The 20,549-nt window shown below is 37.9% G+C and overlaps 1 protein-coding gene across 1 annotated transcript; it reads left to right on the plus strand.

Moving 5' to 3' along the window:
- Positions 1 to 234: 234 nt before the first annotated feature.
- stox1 (storkhead box 1) lies at positions 235 to 19,797 on the plus strand. The gene is made up of 4 exons (XM_066679345.1): positions 235 to 724; positions 16,223 to 16,375; positions 16,851 to 19,173; positions 19,369 to 19,797. The coding sequence occupies exons 1-4, from the start codon at positions 388 to 390 to the stop codon at positions 19,520 to 19,522; spliced, it is 2,967 nt and encodes a 988-aa protein (XP_066535442.1). The 5' UTR covers positions 235 to 387; the 3' UTR covers positions 19,523 to 19,797.
- The last annotated feature ends 752 nt before the right edge of the window (positions 19,798 to 20,549 follow it).

A 20,549-nucleotide genomic window follows, 5' to 3' on the forward strand; every position in this document is an offset into this window, starting at 1 on the left:
TGTAATATAAGACTCGTGGGGAACAGTACTTCTCTTGGGGTGAGTGGAAAACGTTGGATACTGATCGGTCCCCTGCTCTAGCTGCACCTGCCCTGAAGACGACTGCGGTGACGTTTTCGTATTTGGATTTCTTATTGGTTGGTATCGTGAAGTGGAGCGCCGTGGCCCTGCCCCTCACGCTTCGTCATCAGCTGTAGTTGCCTTGGGAGCGAGACGAGCCAACAGAAAGGAGAGAGTGGAGCGGAGAGCTGAGGGGAATGAGATACGCTGAGAACGGCGAAAAGAGGGAACCCGCGCTCCGCTGGTGGATGAGCAGGAAGAGGGGGTTGTTTTTACAACCCGGACGGTTTTGAAGTTAGTGTTTTGAGGAAAAACCGCGGAGAAATAATGTCTCAGGCGGCTCCGCAGCAGGGGCGTGTGGTGCGGCTGTCAGCGGCCGCTCTGGCGGTTGTGTTGAGGAGAGACGATGAGGAGGACAACGAGGAGAAGAGCACAGCGACCTGCAACAACGGACAAGATATATTCGCGGATTTTAAAACCCAAAACCTGCGTAGCTTCTGGAATAAAAGACTCGTTAAAGCCGTGGCCGAAGTGTATTTCCAAGGATGGATGGAGAATTCCGTGCTGCTCATCCAAGGGAACGGCAGCGACCTGGAGGTGCTGAGAGAGGCGTGGATGCGCCGCGCGCTCAGGTCTCCCAGAGGATTCACCATCAAAGCTGTGGGTAGGTATAAATACCATCTGAAATGTGTTCTTCGGATCCTTAATATGCTGGTCTTTCAGGCTGCAGGGGGTAGTGCGAAATTTGCAAGTACAGCTCTGCGAATCAAAGTGGGCTGGGTCTCGAGGGAAAGAGGCTTGTAGATTTGTTTACAGAGCACTTCGAGTAGTTGTCATAAAACTCTAAAAGATCTGAAAAGCGTTCAGTGGGTCAGTCGAACTTTATGCCCTTCATGTCGCATCAGTGTCAGAATTGTAAATTGTTGTCACACACTGTCAGACCTGTTTGCCCCAGGGTAAAAACAATATGGACTATTTGTAATCTCAAAAATCTTAATGGTCCATTTTTGCATATTAAATGAGTAAATGTACGGTACCCTAACTTTGTACACAATCTGTTTATCTGCATAAAAAAAACAAAGTGCAAAAAAAAATGTACTGAAAATGAGGCAAGCCTCTGGTGATAGTGTCTATGCTTTGAAAGGTACAGTGTTTTGTTAAGAGCACAATGAGCACATTTTTAGAGCGCCCAGTGTATTGCTCATTAACAGCTAATTTTCAGATGAAAAAGAAGCAATAGACAACATTGCATATTTTTATGACCTGCTTATCAAATATCCACCCTATCTGACAAGCAATACTGATAATATTTAGCTTGCTGCACTTCGTGGTTGCTTATTGTAACCACTTTGTTTATACTTTGAATAAAACTTTGATACAGTTTCTTTTATACGGACCTGTATATTTAAGCTTCCCAAAGTGGTGTGTTTCTCCTGCTTTCTAGTCTCACTAAAAAATTGTATTAGGAAAGAGTGGTCTCATGAACCCAACCTGACCAGCAGTTCTCTGAGGTATCTCAACATGCTGGAGGCATAACTGTGCGTGCAGCATTACTGTATTATTTCCAGATGACAGGAAATATAATTTCAGTGGAGAGTGGCCTTTAACCCCCACAACACTGACAACACCACATGCAAGTAAAGAGACATTCAGCCTACAGTATGAGCTCACCTTATGTGAATTGTCTTCTGAAAACGAATGGAAAAGGAAGAATTGTGATCAGTTTTACAACTGAGTCTTCAGTGTCGGTGACTTAACTGTACAAAGGCAACAGTTAAAGTTGTTTTCATTGCACACATGTTGAGGTGGCAGGTCTGTGGCCCCTCACATGATTGCCACTGCTGAGCGACTGCTGGTGCACTCAAACAAAGCCATCACCGCTGTGTGAGATCAGCCATTTGCTCTTGCTGTCAGGGCCATGGAAGGTGGAGGTCAGTGTGTGTGTGTGTGTGTGTGTGTGGGTAGAGGGGGAGCATGAATCCAAGTAATTTAAGGGGCAAGACCACACAGTAAGATTGGGTGAGTCTGTGGGAGACTTCAATGAATTTAGGTAGACATCCCTTTGGAAGCCTAAGGTACATAAACACACTCACATGGTCCTAGTGCTTTCTTGCAAGTTCATGTCAGATGAAAATCTATTGTCATGTTGGGATGTGAGCTCAGCCGTAGTGTCTTTGTAATTTACCACCCATTCACCAGATATAAAAGTAAAGAGTTATCACCTGTCCAGTGGCTGCTCATAAAGCCCTCGTGGTCATGAAACACTGATGCCTCGTCACAGAAGACTACAGAGATTCAGTGTTGCACACTGAAAATAAGAAAATAAAGTTTTGTTGCTATAATATAGATACTGAGAAGTGACTTTACTGGATTAAAATGGTCATTCCCATAAAGAACTGTGCAAAAGTCAGAGATCTCATTTCTTGTATTTGCGTTCCAATCAAATAGCAAAATAAAAAATTTAAACAGTAAATTTCACAGAATCATTAATATATATATATATATATATATATATATATATATATATATCAGTTGTTTACGTAATAAAATTAAGAACATTTACAGCTTGTGTTTAAATCAACTTTTACTTTTTTTCAAGCTTGTGTGGGTATGTTTTCACACCTCCGTTCAAACTTATTTGAATAATGATACTATTAATCCCAAACATACGAAGAGAGTTCCATGTACTGTTTTTCTGTTGGTGAAAGTTTTTGTGAATAACCAATATTTTATTAAAGCAGTGGAAAGTCCTTTTTTCATTTTCTTTGGATTTTCTTTCTTTGTGCATGCTTCCTTAAATATATATCTCTGGAAGATGATATATTGTACATTAAGGGTGTATTGAATAGAAATTTAAATAATGAAGGGTAGTGCCTGTATTTCCCCATACTGTATATAAAATGCAGCACATCAATACAGTTTTTGCTTAACATCAAATAGAAAACACTGTTTTGATGAAATAGGTTACATTTGTATTCACTTGAAAAGGATTTTTTTTTCACGAAATAAAATGGAATACATTGAATACACCAGTAACCTAATTTGTGTACTTGATATTTTTGGGCTTTGTATATCATTTATTAAAAAGGAAATATGTCATCAAAAACAGTTTGTTCAACCCAACATGTTCCAGGCCTGTGTTTAGTCAGCAGGAGCTGGTTAGGGCTGGCCTGGGATTACCCATCAGCAGCTCTGATGATGAATTAGGCCATCTCCCCTCAGTCTGTGCTCCTGATTTTCAGTGTACATTAAGTGAAAAGATGGATTGTTCTCTGGAGCCACTGCTGTCTGACCTGGCAGGGTGAGAATGACAAGACTATGTTATTTTTTTGAGTTGGGGGGTGGGGTGGCTGTTATTCATGATCCTCAAGCTGACCTTTTGTGGGTCAAGTTGTATCTAGAGTCTTGTTTCTCATGCCTCTCTTCATCAACACTTTAATGTACTTGCTTAACTGTAGTTCATCTTCATTTATTACAGTAGATGAATGACAGCAAGTTAATCTGAGTCTTAGAACTGGATCAGGAACTATGCGATTCAGGAATCATGAGATGTTGATTAAGGTTGTTGTGTAAATAATCTGTGTATTTCTAAACTATGCACTCAGTGTCTCATTATTAAGTAGATAAATAGACAAGCTCAATTTCTTCTCTGGGTTTCTTAGACCACTGGCATCGGAAAAAGGCAATTCACAGCGAATAATGTAGATGTTATTTGACCCCCATTTAGATCATTATCTGTTTTAATGCTAAAACAAATTTTTGATGTATATGTATAATAACTCAGTGATGTGTTTTGACATGGTGTTAATACTCCAGAGTGTAATGTAGTCAAGTGAAGGCCATGGCTTTGCTGTGTGCTTGTCAAGTGAAATTTGAAGCTCTACTCACAATGGTTGACTGGGGCCTCTGCATTATTAAGTGGCTCCAGATCGAGCTTAGAACAGCCACAGGGATCTAAAGGGTAATGCATGGAGTGCGGTACTGAGCTGTAATGAGGTGTCCAGTACCATCAAGCACGGTTAATCTGCTCTTTCACCTCTTAAACTACAAGGACCTGTTAATTGAAGTCTAATAATTTAAGAATAAGCCTGTAGTTTAACCTGTAAAGGTATTGTTATTCAGTAACAAAAGCATGGTGTAATACATTATTAATTAATTATAATTCATATTATCATGTAAAGTTATAGTGAAATTACAAATACTAAACAAAAATCTAAATGTGTGTAAAAAGATAGATGCTTTATCATAGATTTTTATTTATTTAATTATTTTGTATTGCCATTTTTGTTTAAACACCCTCACTATATGTTTGGCTTTTTTCTATCAGAGTTTGGAAGTGCAAGGTCATATTCACACAGCAGGTAAAAGTGGCACAAATCTGATTTTTTTTATTTTTGCTGTTCAGACTGTCTATATAATGTAACCTATATCTGACATCAGTGTGAACATATCGTGCTTCTAAACTGACCACCATGTGCAAAAGGACCATGCTTCAGTCTCAGTGACCAGAAGGAAATTTTGTCTGTTCCATTCAAAGCACTTTTCATTTTTAATTGAAAGAATGGAACTGGACTGGTTTTTTACTGCAGCGCTGTATGACAAAACAACCTTGTTTTCATTCCAAATGAGCTCTATGTTAAACACAGAGTATTCATTTAAAACGTCTTTTACTCTATCAAAATCTAGCTCAAACACAATGTCTCCAAAGAGAAGGAGACGAGTGCACACAAAATATTTCATGATCCATATTTAAGCAGCTAAGAACTACTTAGAAGGAAGCTCATGTCATGTTTGAAACACTTACAAATTTCCGCAAGTTTTATTTTCCCATAAACTAGAGACAGGAACGTGGATTAAGAAGTTTCACATGTTTTTTCGTTCATTCATTCATTGTCTGTAACCGCTTATCCACTTCAGGGTCACGGTAGATCCTGAGCCTGATCTGAATCACTGGGCGCAAGGCAGGAACACACCCTGGAGGGGGGGCACCAGTCCTTCACAGGGTGACACACACACTCATTCATAACCTACGGACACTTTTGAGGTGCAAATCCACCTACCAACATGTATTTATGGACCATGAGCCCTCGGCGGAAACCCGGAGCACCTGGGGACACACAAAACTCCTCACAGACAGTCACCTGGAACGGGACTTGAACCCACAACCTCCAAGTCCCTGGAGCTGTGTGACTGCAACACTTCCTGTTGCGCCGCCCTACGTTTTTTGTTTCAAAATACTTTTTTAAAAACAAAAATGTTATGACCAGGACGTTTCCATGTCCTAAACACCTCAAATTACAATGAAAATGCTTTGGACCAGAATCCATGAGTAATTCTCAATGTCCATGGGGTTACACAAAGTCAAATGAATTCCAATCTGGCCGTTCAGACACAGTCGCATTGCCACAGATCGGATATGGATCGGATCTCAGTACCACATATTAAAGTGGCTCAAATCTGATTATAGAAAGTCAGATTCAATACAATTTGTGCTGTTCACACAGCCACATAAATAACACGTGTGTCATATATGAAGAAGCAGATCAGATTTGGGCCACTTTTACATGCTGTGTGAACAATCCTCACTAATGCATAATAATATTTAAAGAGATTAGATAAACATATGCAACATCTCAAAACTTAAGACGTTTAAAAGTTTAAGAGTTAAGGAGGGACATATTCTGGTTGAAATGAGTGTTTTGTCGTGCTCACTTCATTACATGCCTGTTTCCACATTCTTCACTGCAACACTGACTTGCTCATTTTGGTATCTTGTAATCTCAGCGCTACAGTGGCATTAAGAACCCCCAAATGTACCCCTGACTTGTCTGGGAATCAGATTGCTTCTACCCAATGAATGTTTTGTAAAAGTCTTATTCAAGACTGAAGGACCATTCATCAACATGGCCCACGTCTCCTAGATCTCTGCATATTAGCCATTACCAGGCTCCATGCTGGCTTGCTGTAACCAGATTGAAGCACCCTGTGGTGTTTAAGCATTGAAGGTTGCACTCACATTTAACTGGACACCAAAGGTCACTGCCCTTTGTGCTGTCTTCATGGAGCTGATTGCAGATCTCAGCAGATAAACACAGCAGTTCCAGGTGTGCCCCATACACAGGGGAAGCCCAGTTCTGCCAGCACATGCTTGTAAAAGAACACAAGCTTTCTCCCCTTCATTAAAGCGAGGCTTGCTTTCCTCCCTGAAATTACTTAATGAGTACCAATAGGTATATGTTTATGCAATTAGCACATTTATTGTTAATCTGAATGATCCAAACAGGGCATTCAAATATGAATGAAAATAGTATCAAAATATTTGTACTTGTAATGCTAATTCAAAACAAGTCACACAACAGCTAGAAAGTTGGATGGAAGTACAAGGAACAAAGGGGGCTGTGGATACCCAGTGTTGACAGACAGAGTGTGTAGGATCTAGTTTCTAAGAAGGCTACCACTGGAATGTTTTCTTGCAGTAACCAAACACCAAACCAAAGTCTACCACTAGCAGCTGTGTGTGGTGCGTCGTTGGCTTCACCCTCTTTCTTTCTTTCAGTGAAACCTTTATCCATCAGTGTAGTTAAACAACACTGACTGCAAGCAGATGGATGAGTTTGAGGTCTAGTGAGGAGTGATCTAGTGTTCTGTTCAACACTGTACTTTTCAACATTACATCTCTCTTGTGACTTAAGTTACCTCGAAATCCCAAGTCCGTATTGTATTATCCAGTATTGTCAGTGGAGCTGAGAGAATGAGCATTGAGTGCAGAGATGAGAAGATAGTCATAATGTTATGGTTTATCTGTGTGTGTTTTTGACAGTGAGAATGAGAGGAGTTTGTGTTGTCATGAATACATCTTACAGGATACATCTTAGTCTGGCTCTCTTCATTAGCTCTGATGTGGAAGACGACCTTGCCTCAGTTCTAAGATCTGACCTCTGTTTGAAAGCATGCTGGACATTGTTTGCTCCATCCTTTTCCCATTAGACAGGAAATCCATTTTTTAAGAGATCAGAGTTGGCATATTTATGATCAATGAGCAAACCAAGACCAGGGCTGATAAAAACAAATGAAGAAGTAAGGTTGTTGTCCTGCAGTTAAGCTCTGTTCATTTTTAAAGAATCCTGACTTCTCTAGCGGGAGTAAATATAAAATTACACTCCAGTGGATATGTATTTTGACCTCCTAAAAGGGTATACTTATTTTGATCTTTGTATTACCATAATAGTTCTGTTCTCTTCCTTGATTGAAATCATGATACATCATGCTTTTAACTCTAGAGCTGCTTGGGATTTAGACTTTGATTAAGGTGTTTCAATGGCAAAGGCCTCCCAGTGTTAGGATAACAAACCCTGAATCTGATGTAGTTCAGTCTAACTTAGAGGAAATGGCTCTCATCTGGTGTGAATTACTGTCATGGAACTTGATTAGTGGTGTGTGAGTGCAGTAAATGTGGGCTCCTCCAGCTTCTGGAGGTGAGACCAGCCTGAAACACCTGGAATGTCTAAACATCTTATGGAGGAAATCTTGTGAAATGGAACCCCCAGCATTTTTCAGGGCCCTCTCTGTCAAACAAATGATTATAAAAGACAGAGACTATCAGACTAAGTTGAAGAGAAATATTGGCTATGTGATACTGTATGTAGGAATTTTAATCTTTATTTTGTTTTACATTAAAACTTTAAAGAGGACTTTAAACCTCTTTTTTTTATTTTTAAATTCTGTTGTATCAAACCTTCATGTTGCTAACCATTTTATGAAATTGTAGTGAAGAATACAGTTGAGGCCAAAATTTTACATACACCTTTTACATACACACAAGCCAAAGATCCAGTTTTTCAAAGCTCCACACTTTTTATATCACCAAACGTGTCATGTATTAGTTAAATTCGTGTATGTATTTTTAAGACCAACAGATATTATTTCTAAAACATATCAAAGAAATGGGTTCAAATTTACAGTATTAGATTTTCATTGGTTTTAAACCTCATATATATATATATATCCTTTTCCAGAAAAACAGCCCCACACAATGTTGCTGCCACACCCATGCTTTACAGCTGGGATGGTGTTTTTTGGATTAAGACCTCGGCTTTTTTTCTTGCATTACAGCGACACAGTTAACATTTTGTATTCTGAGAATAAGCTCCTCAAAAGTAGGCTAGGCCTTCTTCGGATGATAATGTGAATACTACAGTCTACAGGTGTTGTAGTAGGGGTATCCTTCTTGCATGACGGCATTTCCGGCTATGGCGATATGTAGCACCGTCTGAATGTTGCATGTGGACACTTTGGTACTTGATGCAACTTGAAAGGTTTATTGTTGTTTTTTTTTTGTTTCATTTGAAAATTTCAGACTAAAATTCCTTTAGATTACATCAATTCAATTTTTAATTGTTTAAAGGGACAGTCAAATTGGTGTATTTAAAGTGTTACTTTAATTATCTACTTGGGGAAACTAATTCTATTTAGGAAAAAAAAAAAAAAAAAAAAAACCCTGATATAGTTAATTAAGCGTGAAATAAGTTCTAATCCTTAGTTTTAAAATGACGTCTAATGTGAACAAAGTAGATAACCTAGTTGCCTTATAAAAATAAATTTATGGTTATGTAAACTATGTGAGTTTAAAACTCTTAAGCGTATGTAAACATTTGTCTGCAGTTTTATACTTGCTTGTGTGTTTAATCTATGGTTTACTTTCCAATTCAGCTTTTGTCTTTAAATTTAGGGTGTTGACTTTCCTGATTGTATTTCAATTGTATTTTTCAGCAGTGCCATTTGTGGCATGGATGGCTTAAGTTTACAAATTCCCATGGCCTCCTTAACCTCTTGCCAAATATCATGTAGTAAAACTTAACCTCTTCCTAGTATCTAGAGCCGACTGGGTGATGGCAGTTCTTCTAAGACACATATCACCAGAGAATTTCTCAGACGATGTATATTTAAAATACTGCACATTGTGAAAAGGGGAAGTAGCTGGGAAACAGAAGTTTGCTGGTTTTGCTATTTCCTTGCGGGAAACTGAAGATAAGCAAGCAGACAAAAATATTGATCTTTACACATCATTTGAGTTTTCCTTTTACTTTCCTGCACACAGATGCTGTGCATTGTAAATACTAAAATATTTATTTCCTGACCTTTTGGGAGGAGGCTAATTTGAGTGTTGAAAATCAATATATAGTTAAGAAATCATAAAGCACTTAAAGACAGGTTGTTTTCCTTTTTACTGCACAAAATGTAGACATACGTGAAAATGAGCATTTTTGTAAGTAATCTTCAGTAGGACTGTGTAAAGCAGTTTCCTTTGTTAATCAGTGCACAAGTCCATATTTGCAAACTAGTTTTTAGGTGTCTTTATGTTGTATTTTACTAGAGCAATCAATAAGACACCAGATTTGTTTCCATAGTAACTGTAAAAGAGAGAGGAAAAATCTACATGACAAGTGTCAGTATAGGCAGAGTAAAATATTACTGTCAAACAAATCATATTTAGTGGATTAGCCTTCAAACCTTGGAGTGCCAAGTTTGATTTACTTTAGCAATCAAGGCTGATTTTTTTTGGACAGCTTCTGTGCTTAAATAGCTATATAATTATTAAGTGAAAGGTGAGATTTATAGCTTAACATGTTGTACAAGTATGTTCAGTTACTGTCACTAAAGCTCCTCATCAGACCTAACTGTGACTTTTTCAACAGATCCTACCTTCAAATCAGGTTATTGTCTTCAGTCAGTGTCCCATTGTCTCATGTATGTCTATCAGTGAGCTGCTGGTATCGTATGTCCTGCACTTGTCTTCTGTTTGTTCACTTTCATATATTTATATACTTAGCTTAGTTGAATTTAGTCTATTTTTTGGTAAATGTTACTGCATCTTGGAGAGGAGAGTAACGTAATTTCAATCCCTTGTATGTCCTGTACATACTCAGAATTGACAATAAAACTCTTGACTTGACTTTACTTGACTTCAGCATGTTTCATGTGTACCTTTTAATGCCATGTCTATTAGAAAACATGTCCCAGGACATGCTGGTCGAGTGGGACTCTCTCAGTTCATTTATAGCTCCCATTTACTCTGCTTTCCCCAGCACCATGGTAGCCAGAACAGTATTACCTCGTAAAAGCTGCTGAATGCTTTTGCTAGAACCTGGCACCTTCTGTTGACATTATACAACCATTAACAAGTTAAGCCACAATTTACAAAATTTTATATTTTTAAGTTTTTAAAAGAAAAAAAACTTTTTCCTTGAAAAGTGGAAATAAAGCAATTTGTTTTTCAGCATGAGGGACAAGAAGCAAATATTTAACAGAAAATAACAGTTGTAATAACAAAATATATATTTTTTGTATCTTGTGTGTCCATCTTCCAGTTCTTTTGGGAGACTTCCAAGAAGTGTAGTAGTTTAGAATGTGGTTGCATTTCACTCCTCATGGTTCATTTGACAGCTTCACAGTGCATTCTTCCAGATCTATTGGGTTGTGTTGTATTCTCAGTGTGGAAAGATTGTCAGAAACACTTGTGGATTTTTAATCAGACTTGTTTTAGTGGATTATTTTTTCTGAAAACCTGTGCACGTTTTTCTAGTAGTATGTATTTGATTGTCATTTTGACAGAAAATTATACAAACCCCACTTGCATAAAAGTCAGGATAGTGTGTAAACTAAATACAAAAATTTCAGTGATGTGCAAATCATTTAGACTCTTTTTAATTGAAAATAGTACAAAGACAATATTTCAAATGTTTTGTTTCTTTAATATATGTCAATTTAACTTAGAAGCCAGCAACAAGTTCCTGAACATAAATAGTATTTTTGTAGAATTACACAATTTTATGAGTCTTTTTTGCCCCTATCCCAACTTGTTTGTAATATGTTGCTGGCATTAAATTCAAAATAGGAAAATATTTTGCGAAAAACAATACATTTACTCAGTTTTAGCATATAAAATATGGTCTCTGTACTAGTTTCAAATAAATATAATGTTTAAATGGATTGCATTTTTTATTTGGGGGGGGGGTGTTGGTGGGGTTTGTACAAATGAAAAATCACCAATATCTACATACCAATACCATACTCAATAAATATATGGTTATAACTAGAGCAGTGAGACATTGTCATATTCTTCAATCCTAATTGTAGGTGATTGTTCCTGTACAATTCCTCTACAGAACTCTTAACAGCTGGACACAGAGACTGGGACTAAGCCAGGCAGAAGTGAAAGGTTTTAGACAGGAGATTATAGGAGTGTGATCAAGTGAACACTGTAAGGGCAGTCTTGTTGATGGTAGATGTGGATGGGGTGTGTTGGGAGTGCAATTGAATGAAGGATTACTTAGATTATGATTTCTGTTAGGTGAAATTTCTGTCAATCAACAGCTCAAGGATGCTGAAATTTGTTTATACTTTTATTTTTTCCTATTATTCAAAAACATTAGTGAATAACTTGACATACATACACACATATATACAAACACACCTCACCACATTAAAACCCCAACTTTATTAGTACAAAGACATGTATCACAGGGGAGTCCTACTTGTGGATGTGTGTGTGTGTGTGTGCGCACATTCGCTCAATCCATGGCATGTTTGCAAGTTAATTACCTCTGTGGTTTGCTTGTGTGGACTCCCACACACATGGCTGAATTTCCTCTAATTCAGTGGTTCTCAAACTTTTTCTATCATTCCCCACCTCAGAAGACGGGGAATTTCCGAGCCCCACCTGTACCATATCTCAAAAAAAGTAATAAAATACACATGCAAGTTTACAATTTTCTAATATATTTAAGTAACATCAACTTCTATCTCTAAATCAGTAGATTACCATTATAACACCAAATACAACCTTAATATAAAAAATTCAAAAATACAGTAAATTGGCTAATTAATACTAATTAAACTGTGCTTTAGTTTCTCATTTTTCTATCAGTGCAAAAATGAGCAAAGGCAGGTGCAAGGGCATAGGAGTGAGTTTGATATTGGTTGGGGACATATTTGGTGAGTCAAAGCCCACACCATACTCAAAATATTAGCTAGCTATATGTTGATTCCTATGTAGATAAGGCAGTAAAATACTGCATTAGATAAACATTAACGTTAGATAGTGAGACTATCTAAACAACACACACACTATGGAATTTTACATACTACACTACAGAAACACTGGTAAGGGAGGTGCGTGTGTGTGTGGTGTGTGTATACCTATATTTATTTAGTTTTTTTCATACAATTCATAACTGTAATTAGCCCTCATTGTTATCTCTTGTGCTCTCGAGCCCAGAGCTGGTAAAAACTAACTTTATAAACCAGACTCTGACGGTGATTCGGAGGCCAGTGAAGCTGATGATCGGAGAAGCTTTATATTTGAACAGGCACATTAACGAACTCTTAACGAAGTGCCACCTTGTCTGACTAGCTGCCAAAACGTGTTAATCTCTGTGGCATTTTCAAAATAAAAGTTTGAAAAAAAAAACATTAATAAATACAAGCATAAAATGTTATTTCTTCAGATTCCTTGCACTCCACCTGCAATGCCTACACTTTGAGAAATGCTGCTCTAGTTTAATTTAGGGCCATGGCATTAAGAAAAAAAAATACTATTCTGAGAATAAAGTCAGAATTCTGAGAATAATCTCAGAATAAAATTGAAAATAATCTCTGAATAATTCTTAGATTAATCTCAGAATAATTCACTGCACATATGAGGGCAGACACAACCACAGTGTAAATCAGGAATGCAGTGTGTTGATGAAGTCATACTATGGTATAGATTTCAGGAATAAACACTCACTGCCACATCAGGACAAGATCGTTATTAGTATTTAAACCCTGAAATGGTGCAGGAACCCGTTTATTCAGAAGAGGGCCTGTAGTTACACAGGATTCAATTAATGATCACGAAAATGATCGATCCAGAGGAAATGGAACTCTGGCGTGTCCACAATGGCTCCATCGTGTTATGGATCATGGACTTGTACAATAACCTAAAGCTGTATGCATCGCAGTCAGGGGCTGCACTGACATGTCATATATATATTTTTCCATTATCTGTAACCGCTTATCCAATTTAGGGTCGCGGGGGGTCCAGAGCCTACCTGTAATCATCGGGCGCAAGGCGGGAACACACCCTACGGACACTTTCGAGTCGCCAATCCACCTGCAACGTGTGTTTTTGGACTGTGGGAGGAAACCGGAGCACCCGGAGGAAACCCACGCGGACACGGGGAGAACACACCAACTCCTCACAGACAGTCACCCGGAGCAGGAATCGAACCCACAACCTCCAGGCCCCTGGAGCTGTGTGACTGCGACACTAACTGCTGCGCCACCGTGCCGCCCATGTCATATATATGCATTCAATAAATAATTCTCTTCACTGACAGCTTCTTTCACAACTCACTGGCACACAGACAGTGAGTCTGTCTGTCTACATATTATAATAAATAATAACCCAAAACAGCGTCTTAAATATTCTGACTTTATTCTAGGAATTACACTGACCTTTTTTCCTCAAAATTATTCCGAGATTATTCTCAGAATTAATCCAAGATTATTCTCAGAATCCTGACTTTGTTCTCTAAATCTTTATTTTTATTCAATGCCATGGCCCTAAACCTCTGTCGTAAGATTGTATGCCAACAAACTACAAACAATAAGTAAACTGTTTAACAGCTTTAGCTGCTGAGTAGCCAAGCCTTGCCTTTTTGAATAATTAGAATGGCATGTTTCTCGCCCAAAACATACAGTAAAGTTTAAAGGAGATATGATATATTTTGAAGCAATGTTGCTTGTTATAAAAACCCAGTTAATGTAACTGAAATGTAGAATAAAGAAATCTGTTCTAATACAATGGAACAACTCTCATGCCTTAATTAAAGCAGATATATTTGAATATGCTTAGAAAAAAATTGTAAATTGTAGGAATAAAAAATGTATAGGTTTCATTATTGTCATTTCGATCATCTGTAGAGTTAAAGGTACAGTATTATTTACAAGTTAAATGTAGCAGCAGAGATTAGCGAGCTATATGTTGATTCTAAAGAGAGTAGTTGATAAGTAATGTGACTATTTTACTTAATGTGAGTCATAATATTTCTTACAGCTCATAAACATGTAAAATACTTTGTACTTACCATTTAACTATCTGCATTCAGGCAGTTCAGTTTTTTTTTTTTTTTTTTTTGTAAAATCCAGAATGAACTACCACCACATCTTGCATGAATGTTAGGATCTTTAAATGTGAGAATCTTTTACCCCATAAATTATTATCCCTAAATGAGAGTGACTAGTGACTATTGGCCCAGTCTCTTGCCACCCCATGCTTTTGTGGCATGCTCTGGAGTTACCATGGTACCTGGCTTGGTATTCATGTTGTATGTGACAAAGGTCTTAATGTCCGGAGAGCTGCCTCATGTTACAATGAACACAGAGTCTTTTCCCATGGCAAGAGGAGAAGTTACATTTAGCCCACGGTGGCAGTCACACCCTGCCACATTTGGATTACAGCCTTAATTCCAAGTCACTGTGAGATGTTTTTTCACCTGTTTGTGAAAACACAAAAGATTCAGGCTCTAAAGCCAAGTTGCACAAAACATTTGACCTTTGACTTTCTTTGTTAGTGCCACCAGTAAGATTTTCTCTGTGCAGCTTTCTAGCATTTATGATTCATTTAACAAATGATGTGAACACTTTTACCGTTTTGAAGGAGAACATAATCATTATATATTAAAAATATATATGTCACAGAAAGCATGAGGTTCAAGCACTCAGTGCCTCTCTCTGAAAATGTGGCAAATTATGAAGTGATAAATATGACCAGGCCCCGTAAGGTTGCACAGCTGAAATCTTATGTAATGGAAGAATGGCAAAAATTCTACTTTCAAAACGTCACCAGTTGGTGTATACAGTCCCCAAACAATTATTAAGGGTTGTAAAAAGGAGAAGGTAAACAAGCTGTTGTCCTATTACAGTTCCTGTAAGGTGTTGCAGACATCAATATGCCTCCTATAGCTTTCAAAGGGAATATACTAATGTCTGCATTCTGTTTTTATCAATCTTTCATGTACATAATCTTTATTGTGGTTTATACTCCTTAAAATTCTCCTTCCTTTTTATTCATTTATTTCTTACTTACTTTTTTTGTTTTTTGTTTTTTGTTTTTTCTTTTACATCCTTTTGTACAGATTAGATTCCAGGTAATAGCAGCTCCCTAATTAAAGTTTTATTTTCTTTACCCTTGACATAAGGCTGCTTTAGATTACTTTATGCTTAAAAATGCTTTCGTATGTGCTTAATGGCTGATTTTATGAACATAGACAACAGTAAATGTGACTGTTGGTATATCTCGGTTAGACAGATTTAAAATGGAAAATAATCTGAACTTGGTAGCCCATATGCATTGGTTAGATACAAACCCGTGTGATAAATCTAGTGAAGTGTGTGGTCTTAATTTTCTTTTCATTAGTCTGGAGTCTGTAAATGTAAAATGAAGTCTCCTGGTTTTAATTTGGCCATCTACTGTTAATGATTAATGTTTAGGGAAACCAGATGTGTAGCTGTAGATGAATAACCCTATTTGGTGTTACATTAATTACCAAGAAAAAGTAAGTAAGTACAGAGAGTTTTTGGGCTTTATTGGGAATAGCAAATGGATTTGACCATTCACTAAGGATGGTACTGGCCTTACAGCTAATAAACATATTGTGCTATAATTCTCCTTCTAACATTAATAAACTTTTAAATTATGATAAACTTATTACATTATTTTAATGTTTACACAGGTTTTGTTGCATTTGTATAATAGTTTTGATTGAGTAACTTTCTGTATTTCCCTATTTTCAGTAATGTCACACTTTTTTTTGCAAAAACTTAAGTTAATAAAAATGTCACTCACTAATATGCTGAAATATTTCCCTGTAATTAAGTCTTATGTCTAGTGAAACAAATTATAACTTATTCTGCTGGATTTAGTGATCTTTGATGTTTCAATGTTTTTATGTCCTTGGTTTGAACTTCAGACAGTGTTTTATGTGGTTTTATGCCGTCCCTTCTTTATTGCCCCAGAACACAGACAGTGGCTTAGGCACAGTTTAATGTGCCTATTTTTACCAGGTTTGAAAACTGTATGTATAAAGACAAAAGCAGACTGAGACTTTTTTTTTTCCAGGTGACCTGTCCCCGGTGCAGATGTCTCCTATTACCCAGTCACAGTTTATCCCTCTGTCTGAGGTGCTATGCTCAGTCATATCAGACATGAATACTGCTCACGTAATGGTCAACCAAGAAGCTTTGATAAAACATATGATGAAGGCTCATCCAGGTACTGTAACATACAACACATTATAATTGATTTAGCCAAGTCTTTTCAAAGTGGAAAGATTTTTTTTCTCCTGTCTCTGAAAGATGATCTGTTTAAATACTGTCTGGTGGTGAATGTTTTGGTGGTTTATCAGGCCTTGCACAGAGTTTCATTTTGTTTGTATGTTTTAATACATTTTCAAAAGCAGTATTGTAAACTCTTTTCTTCAGTCATTTTCCTTTGACCATCACTTTATGCAAGTGAATTATCTTAAGACTACTCCGTGTAAACATCTCTTAAAAAAAACTTTTCTTTTAATCGAGTACTAAGTAAAATACACCAATCTGAGCAACACATTATATTCTGTATTATTTTAATTTATCTATAAAAATGTCAACAAATTTATTATTTTTTTCAATGTCCTTTACATACTGTCATTCTCTGTCAGAATGGGGTCATTGTTTTTTATTTTAGTTGCTTCTTTTCAATGTTTTAGGAATGACGATTCCCACTCAAGACATTCTTTACAATGCTCTAGGAGCACTCATTAAAGAAAGGAAAATCTACCACACTGGAGAGGGCTACTTTATTGTTACTCCTCAGACTTATTTTATCACTAACAACATGATGAAAGAAAAGAACTGGTGGACAGGTGATAATGATCCTCCCTCTCCTCCCCCTGTCACTTACCTTGTGAGCAATGAAAGCTGCATGGATGCCTCCAATGAAGTACCCATCATGGCCCATTGCAAGTCCTGTAGTTGTTTTACACCTCAGCCAACAGTGATGGACAGTCCTCCATCTGTCCAGGACCAGTCTATCAGTGTAAGTGAATGTACTGGGAAAAGCCTTAAGTGGCCCAGAGAGCATAAACCCACTGTCCAGCATCAGTCTACGTCTACGAAAGCAGACTACCAAGCTAGTGAAATCAGCAAGTCCACAACCGCAAGCCGAAAGGACAAAGAAAAACCTGGACGCAAATTCGGCCTCAACTTGTTTCGGCGTAACACGGGTAAGAAAGAAACCAAGCTGCTGAAGAAGGAATATGCTACATTCTCTGGCCAGTTCCCACCTGAGGAGTGGCCAGTCAGGGATGAAGATGACCTTAATAACCTTCCCAGAGATCTGGAACATGCCATAATTAAACGGATCAACCCTGAGCTTACTGTAGACAACCTGGTCCGCCACACAGTCCTGATGAAGAAACTGGAAGAAAAAGCAGAGAGAATGACAAAGGCCTTGACAAGTGATAAAGGCATGTCCACAGAGATGCTACTGTCTAAGCAGAAACATCATTCATCCAAAATTGCTGGAAAGAGGCCTGTCACTAAAGCCACAAGGAGCAAGAGAAGAGGCCCTTCTTCCAAAGAAAAACAAAGGACAAAGAGTAAAGACGTTCCATGCGATGACGATTTACAAGATGATCTCATCCCATCACGCCTCAGGCCTGAATTAGTTCTAGATGAAACTGACATTCATGAGGATTGTACAGCTTTAGATGCAAAATGCATTTACAAGAAACGCATAGAGAATCCGTTTCAGTCGCTGCCAGGGCAGGAGGTAGTACCAACCACAAACCACAAGGAACAAAGGAGAAGAGATGCCAAGACCTCTAGTCGACGAGAGCGAGTGGGTCACAGGTCCAAATCCTGGGACCCTCATCATACAAAAGCGGTCAGTGAAGAGGTGGCCAAAGTCCAGATGCTGATGGACAGATCCTGTGAGAGGCTTCATGAAAGAGAGTTAAATTTAGACCCTATTGTAGACTCTAAAACAATTAAAGAGCTTCCTGGTGATTACAGTTCTGTCTACCCTGATAGTAGCACACTGAGGATAGAGGACAAAGTCATCTTGAGGGACAGCAAAGTCAGAAGCATAGAGTTCACAAATGGAAGAGGAAAAGAGATTAAGCATAAGTTTTTTCAAAAGGAAGATCTGACAGGTGTTTGTAATAAAACACACATTACAGACCTCGCTTCACATCTATATGGAACAACAGAAATACCCATGCCTTGGCCCAAACCTGGAATTCAACGTAGATTGTCCCTCCATCTAGTCAACAGCAAGGAAGAATCTGAACATTGTCCGGACCTCTTGTCTTCACACCAGCAAACAAGCAGTCAACAGGTGGCAGACACCGAGAGCATGCGCAGAGATGCCAGTCATGCAGACATTGAAGTTTACAGTGATGATGAGCATATTTACCAGAAAGTAGCGGGAGATGATGATGATGATGATGATTGTAGCTCGCTCTGTCTGAATGAGGTGTGTGTTAGTGAAGTAGTTCATCATGGCACAGCTCGCTGCCGTGATCCTGTTTGTCTGGATGGGGACTGGGACAGCACTTTCATGGATAATGCTTTGCATCTTCATCAAGAATCCATACGAGCCACTCAAAGACAGCATGAATACAGGTGGCAGGCACCTGAGCACCAGTCGGCTCCGTCTCACCTGCAAACAGATGCGAGCCCTAACCTAAAAACACCATGTGTTGATGAGAAACATCATAAGCCCAGCCCAGGATGCTCTGAACAAACAGAGACCCTGGACAGCAGCATTTTTGATTACTGTCACACAAGTGAAAGGGACTCAGACACTGAAACAGTACTTAAGTCTGCAGATGAAGTAGATGGCCTGTCCAGCCACTGGACTAGTCACCAACAAGGAAAAGACTTCAATCAGAGTAAATGTGAAACACCAGAGGATTCTGCTGATCTTCAGTGTGCAAGTGTCAGTCATGGTGACTCTTCTGGAGCCTGCATGGTGGAAAAAGCAGAAAATCGAAGCAATACAGCAGACAGTGGGATTGACTCACCAAGGTCAGTGACATGTAATTCTGTGTAATTTGAAGTATACACATTGTTACTGACATGAACAAAGCGTGTTTTTGCTCTCTCTGCATTAGCTATCTAATAATAGAAACATAATGCGCTTTTTGGATGGCTGTACTGTATAAATGTTGATATTATTAACTTTTTGTTACAGAAATCGGTTATATGTTTGTTTATTTGCAGAACACGCATGAGTCTAACTTCAAGTAACTCCTTGATTCTGAAGGGGCTAAAGCAACGTGGTTTCCTGCAGAACCTTGAAAAGATTCACTCTAAAAGCAACGTCATTCACCCGCAGAGTTCCCTACTTCAGCTCACACCTGTCATGAATGTGTGAATGGCTGTGTAAAGAGTCAAAACACTGTAGTTTCAGCTCATTCAAATGGCTCTGTATATATTTGTATATTTATCATTATTACGTGTAAATAACATTTCACACTATATGTAGCAGTACATTCAGGTAGCATTTTTTGGACATTTGGAATATTCATTTATGGTTTTCTAGGTTTTCTTATGTGTTTTTTAGTACAGAGATCCTCTGTTTATAAAGAGGGATGCATTCATTAAATTAACCCTTTGTCTTGCAAATTCAAAATATGAAGAAATGTAAGCACTGACAAAATAAACTATGTGCTAAACCTTTTATGCTGTAATTCCATTTGTATTTTTGTCATGAAGAGGGTACTGGAGCAAAGGTATTCATGAAACATCATAAAGTACAGCACAACTTTTTAAACATTTGGCCAAGGCCCAGCTTAAAATTTGACTAGACGTATATTCAGTTGTGAAATTTTGTTATAGTCTAAATCCAATAGCTAGACAAAGTCCTTGTATGGGACGCAAACTAATACTTTTTTTCTTGGATGTCATCACTTGTTTGTGGTGAAAGGAGTGACTTCACATGGTTTGTGGTATGAGGTACATACTGATCAAAGTTGCTTTAAAGAATTTCAATGTAACAATTAGTTTATATGTTGTTTTCTATATTCTTACTAATATAGCATTAAAATATCCTCGACCTGTATCAGGGTTTATTTGAATTATTTAGCAGTCATGTATAATACATTTGTAATAAATCAAGTTTGCTTTTAAATGTTTAGAACTAAAAAGTGCTATGCATTTAGAAGAGCTGGGAGAATGGATACTGAATGAGAAACACAGGAAATGGGGAATTAAGCAAACAGCACTCGAGTGGAGGAACAAACTGAAAATTTGGATTTGAAAATATTAGGTGTTTGTTCCTCCATTTGAGTGCTGTCACTATTTTCATCTTCACACGTTTACCAAGCTGAAAAGCACATGAAAGACGTGACAATTGTGAAGTCTGGGAAAATGTTTTTTTGAAGTTCTTGAATGTCAACTTT

This window comes from Hoplias malabaricus, chromosome 8 (genome assembly GCF_029633855.1).
Source record: "Hoplias malabaricus isolate fHopMal1 chromosome 8, fHopMal1.hap1, whole genome shotgun sequence".
Classification (NCBI taxonomy): Eukaryota; Metazoa; Chordata; class Actinopteri; order Characiformes; family Erythrinidae; genus Hoplias; species Hoplias malabaricus.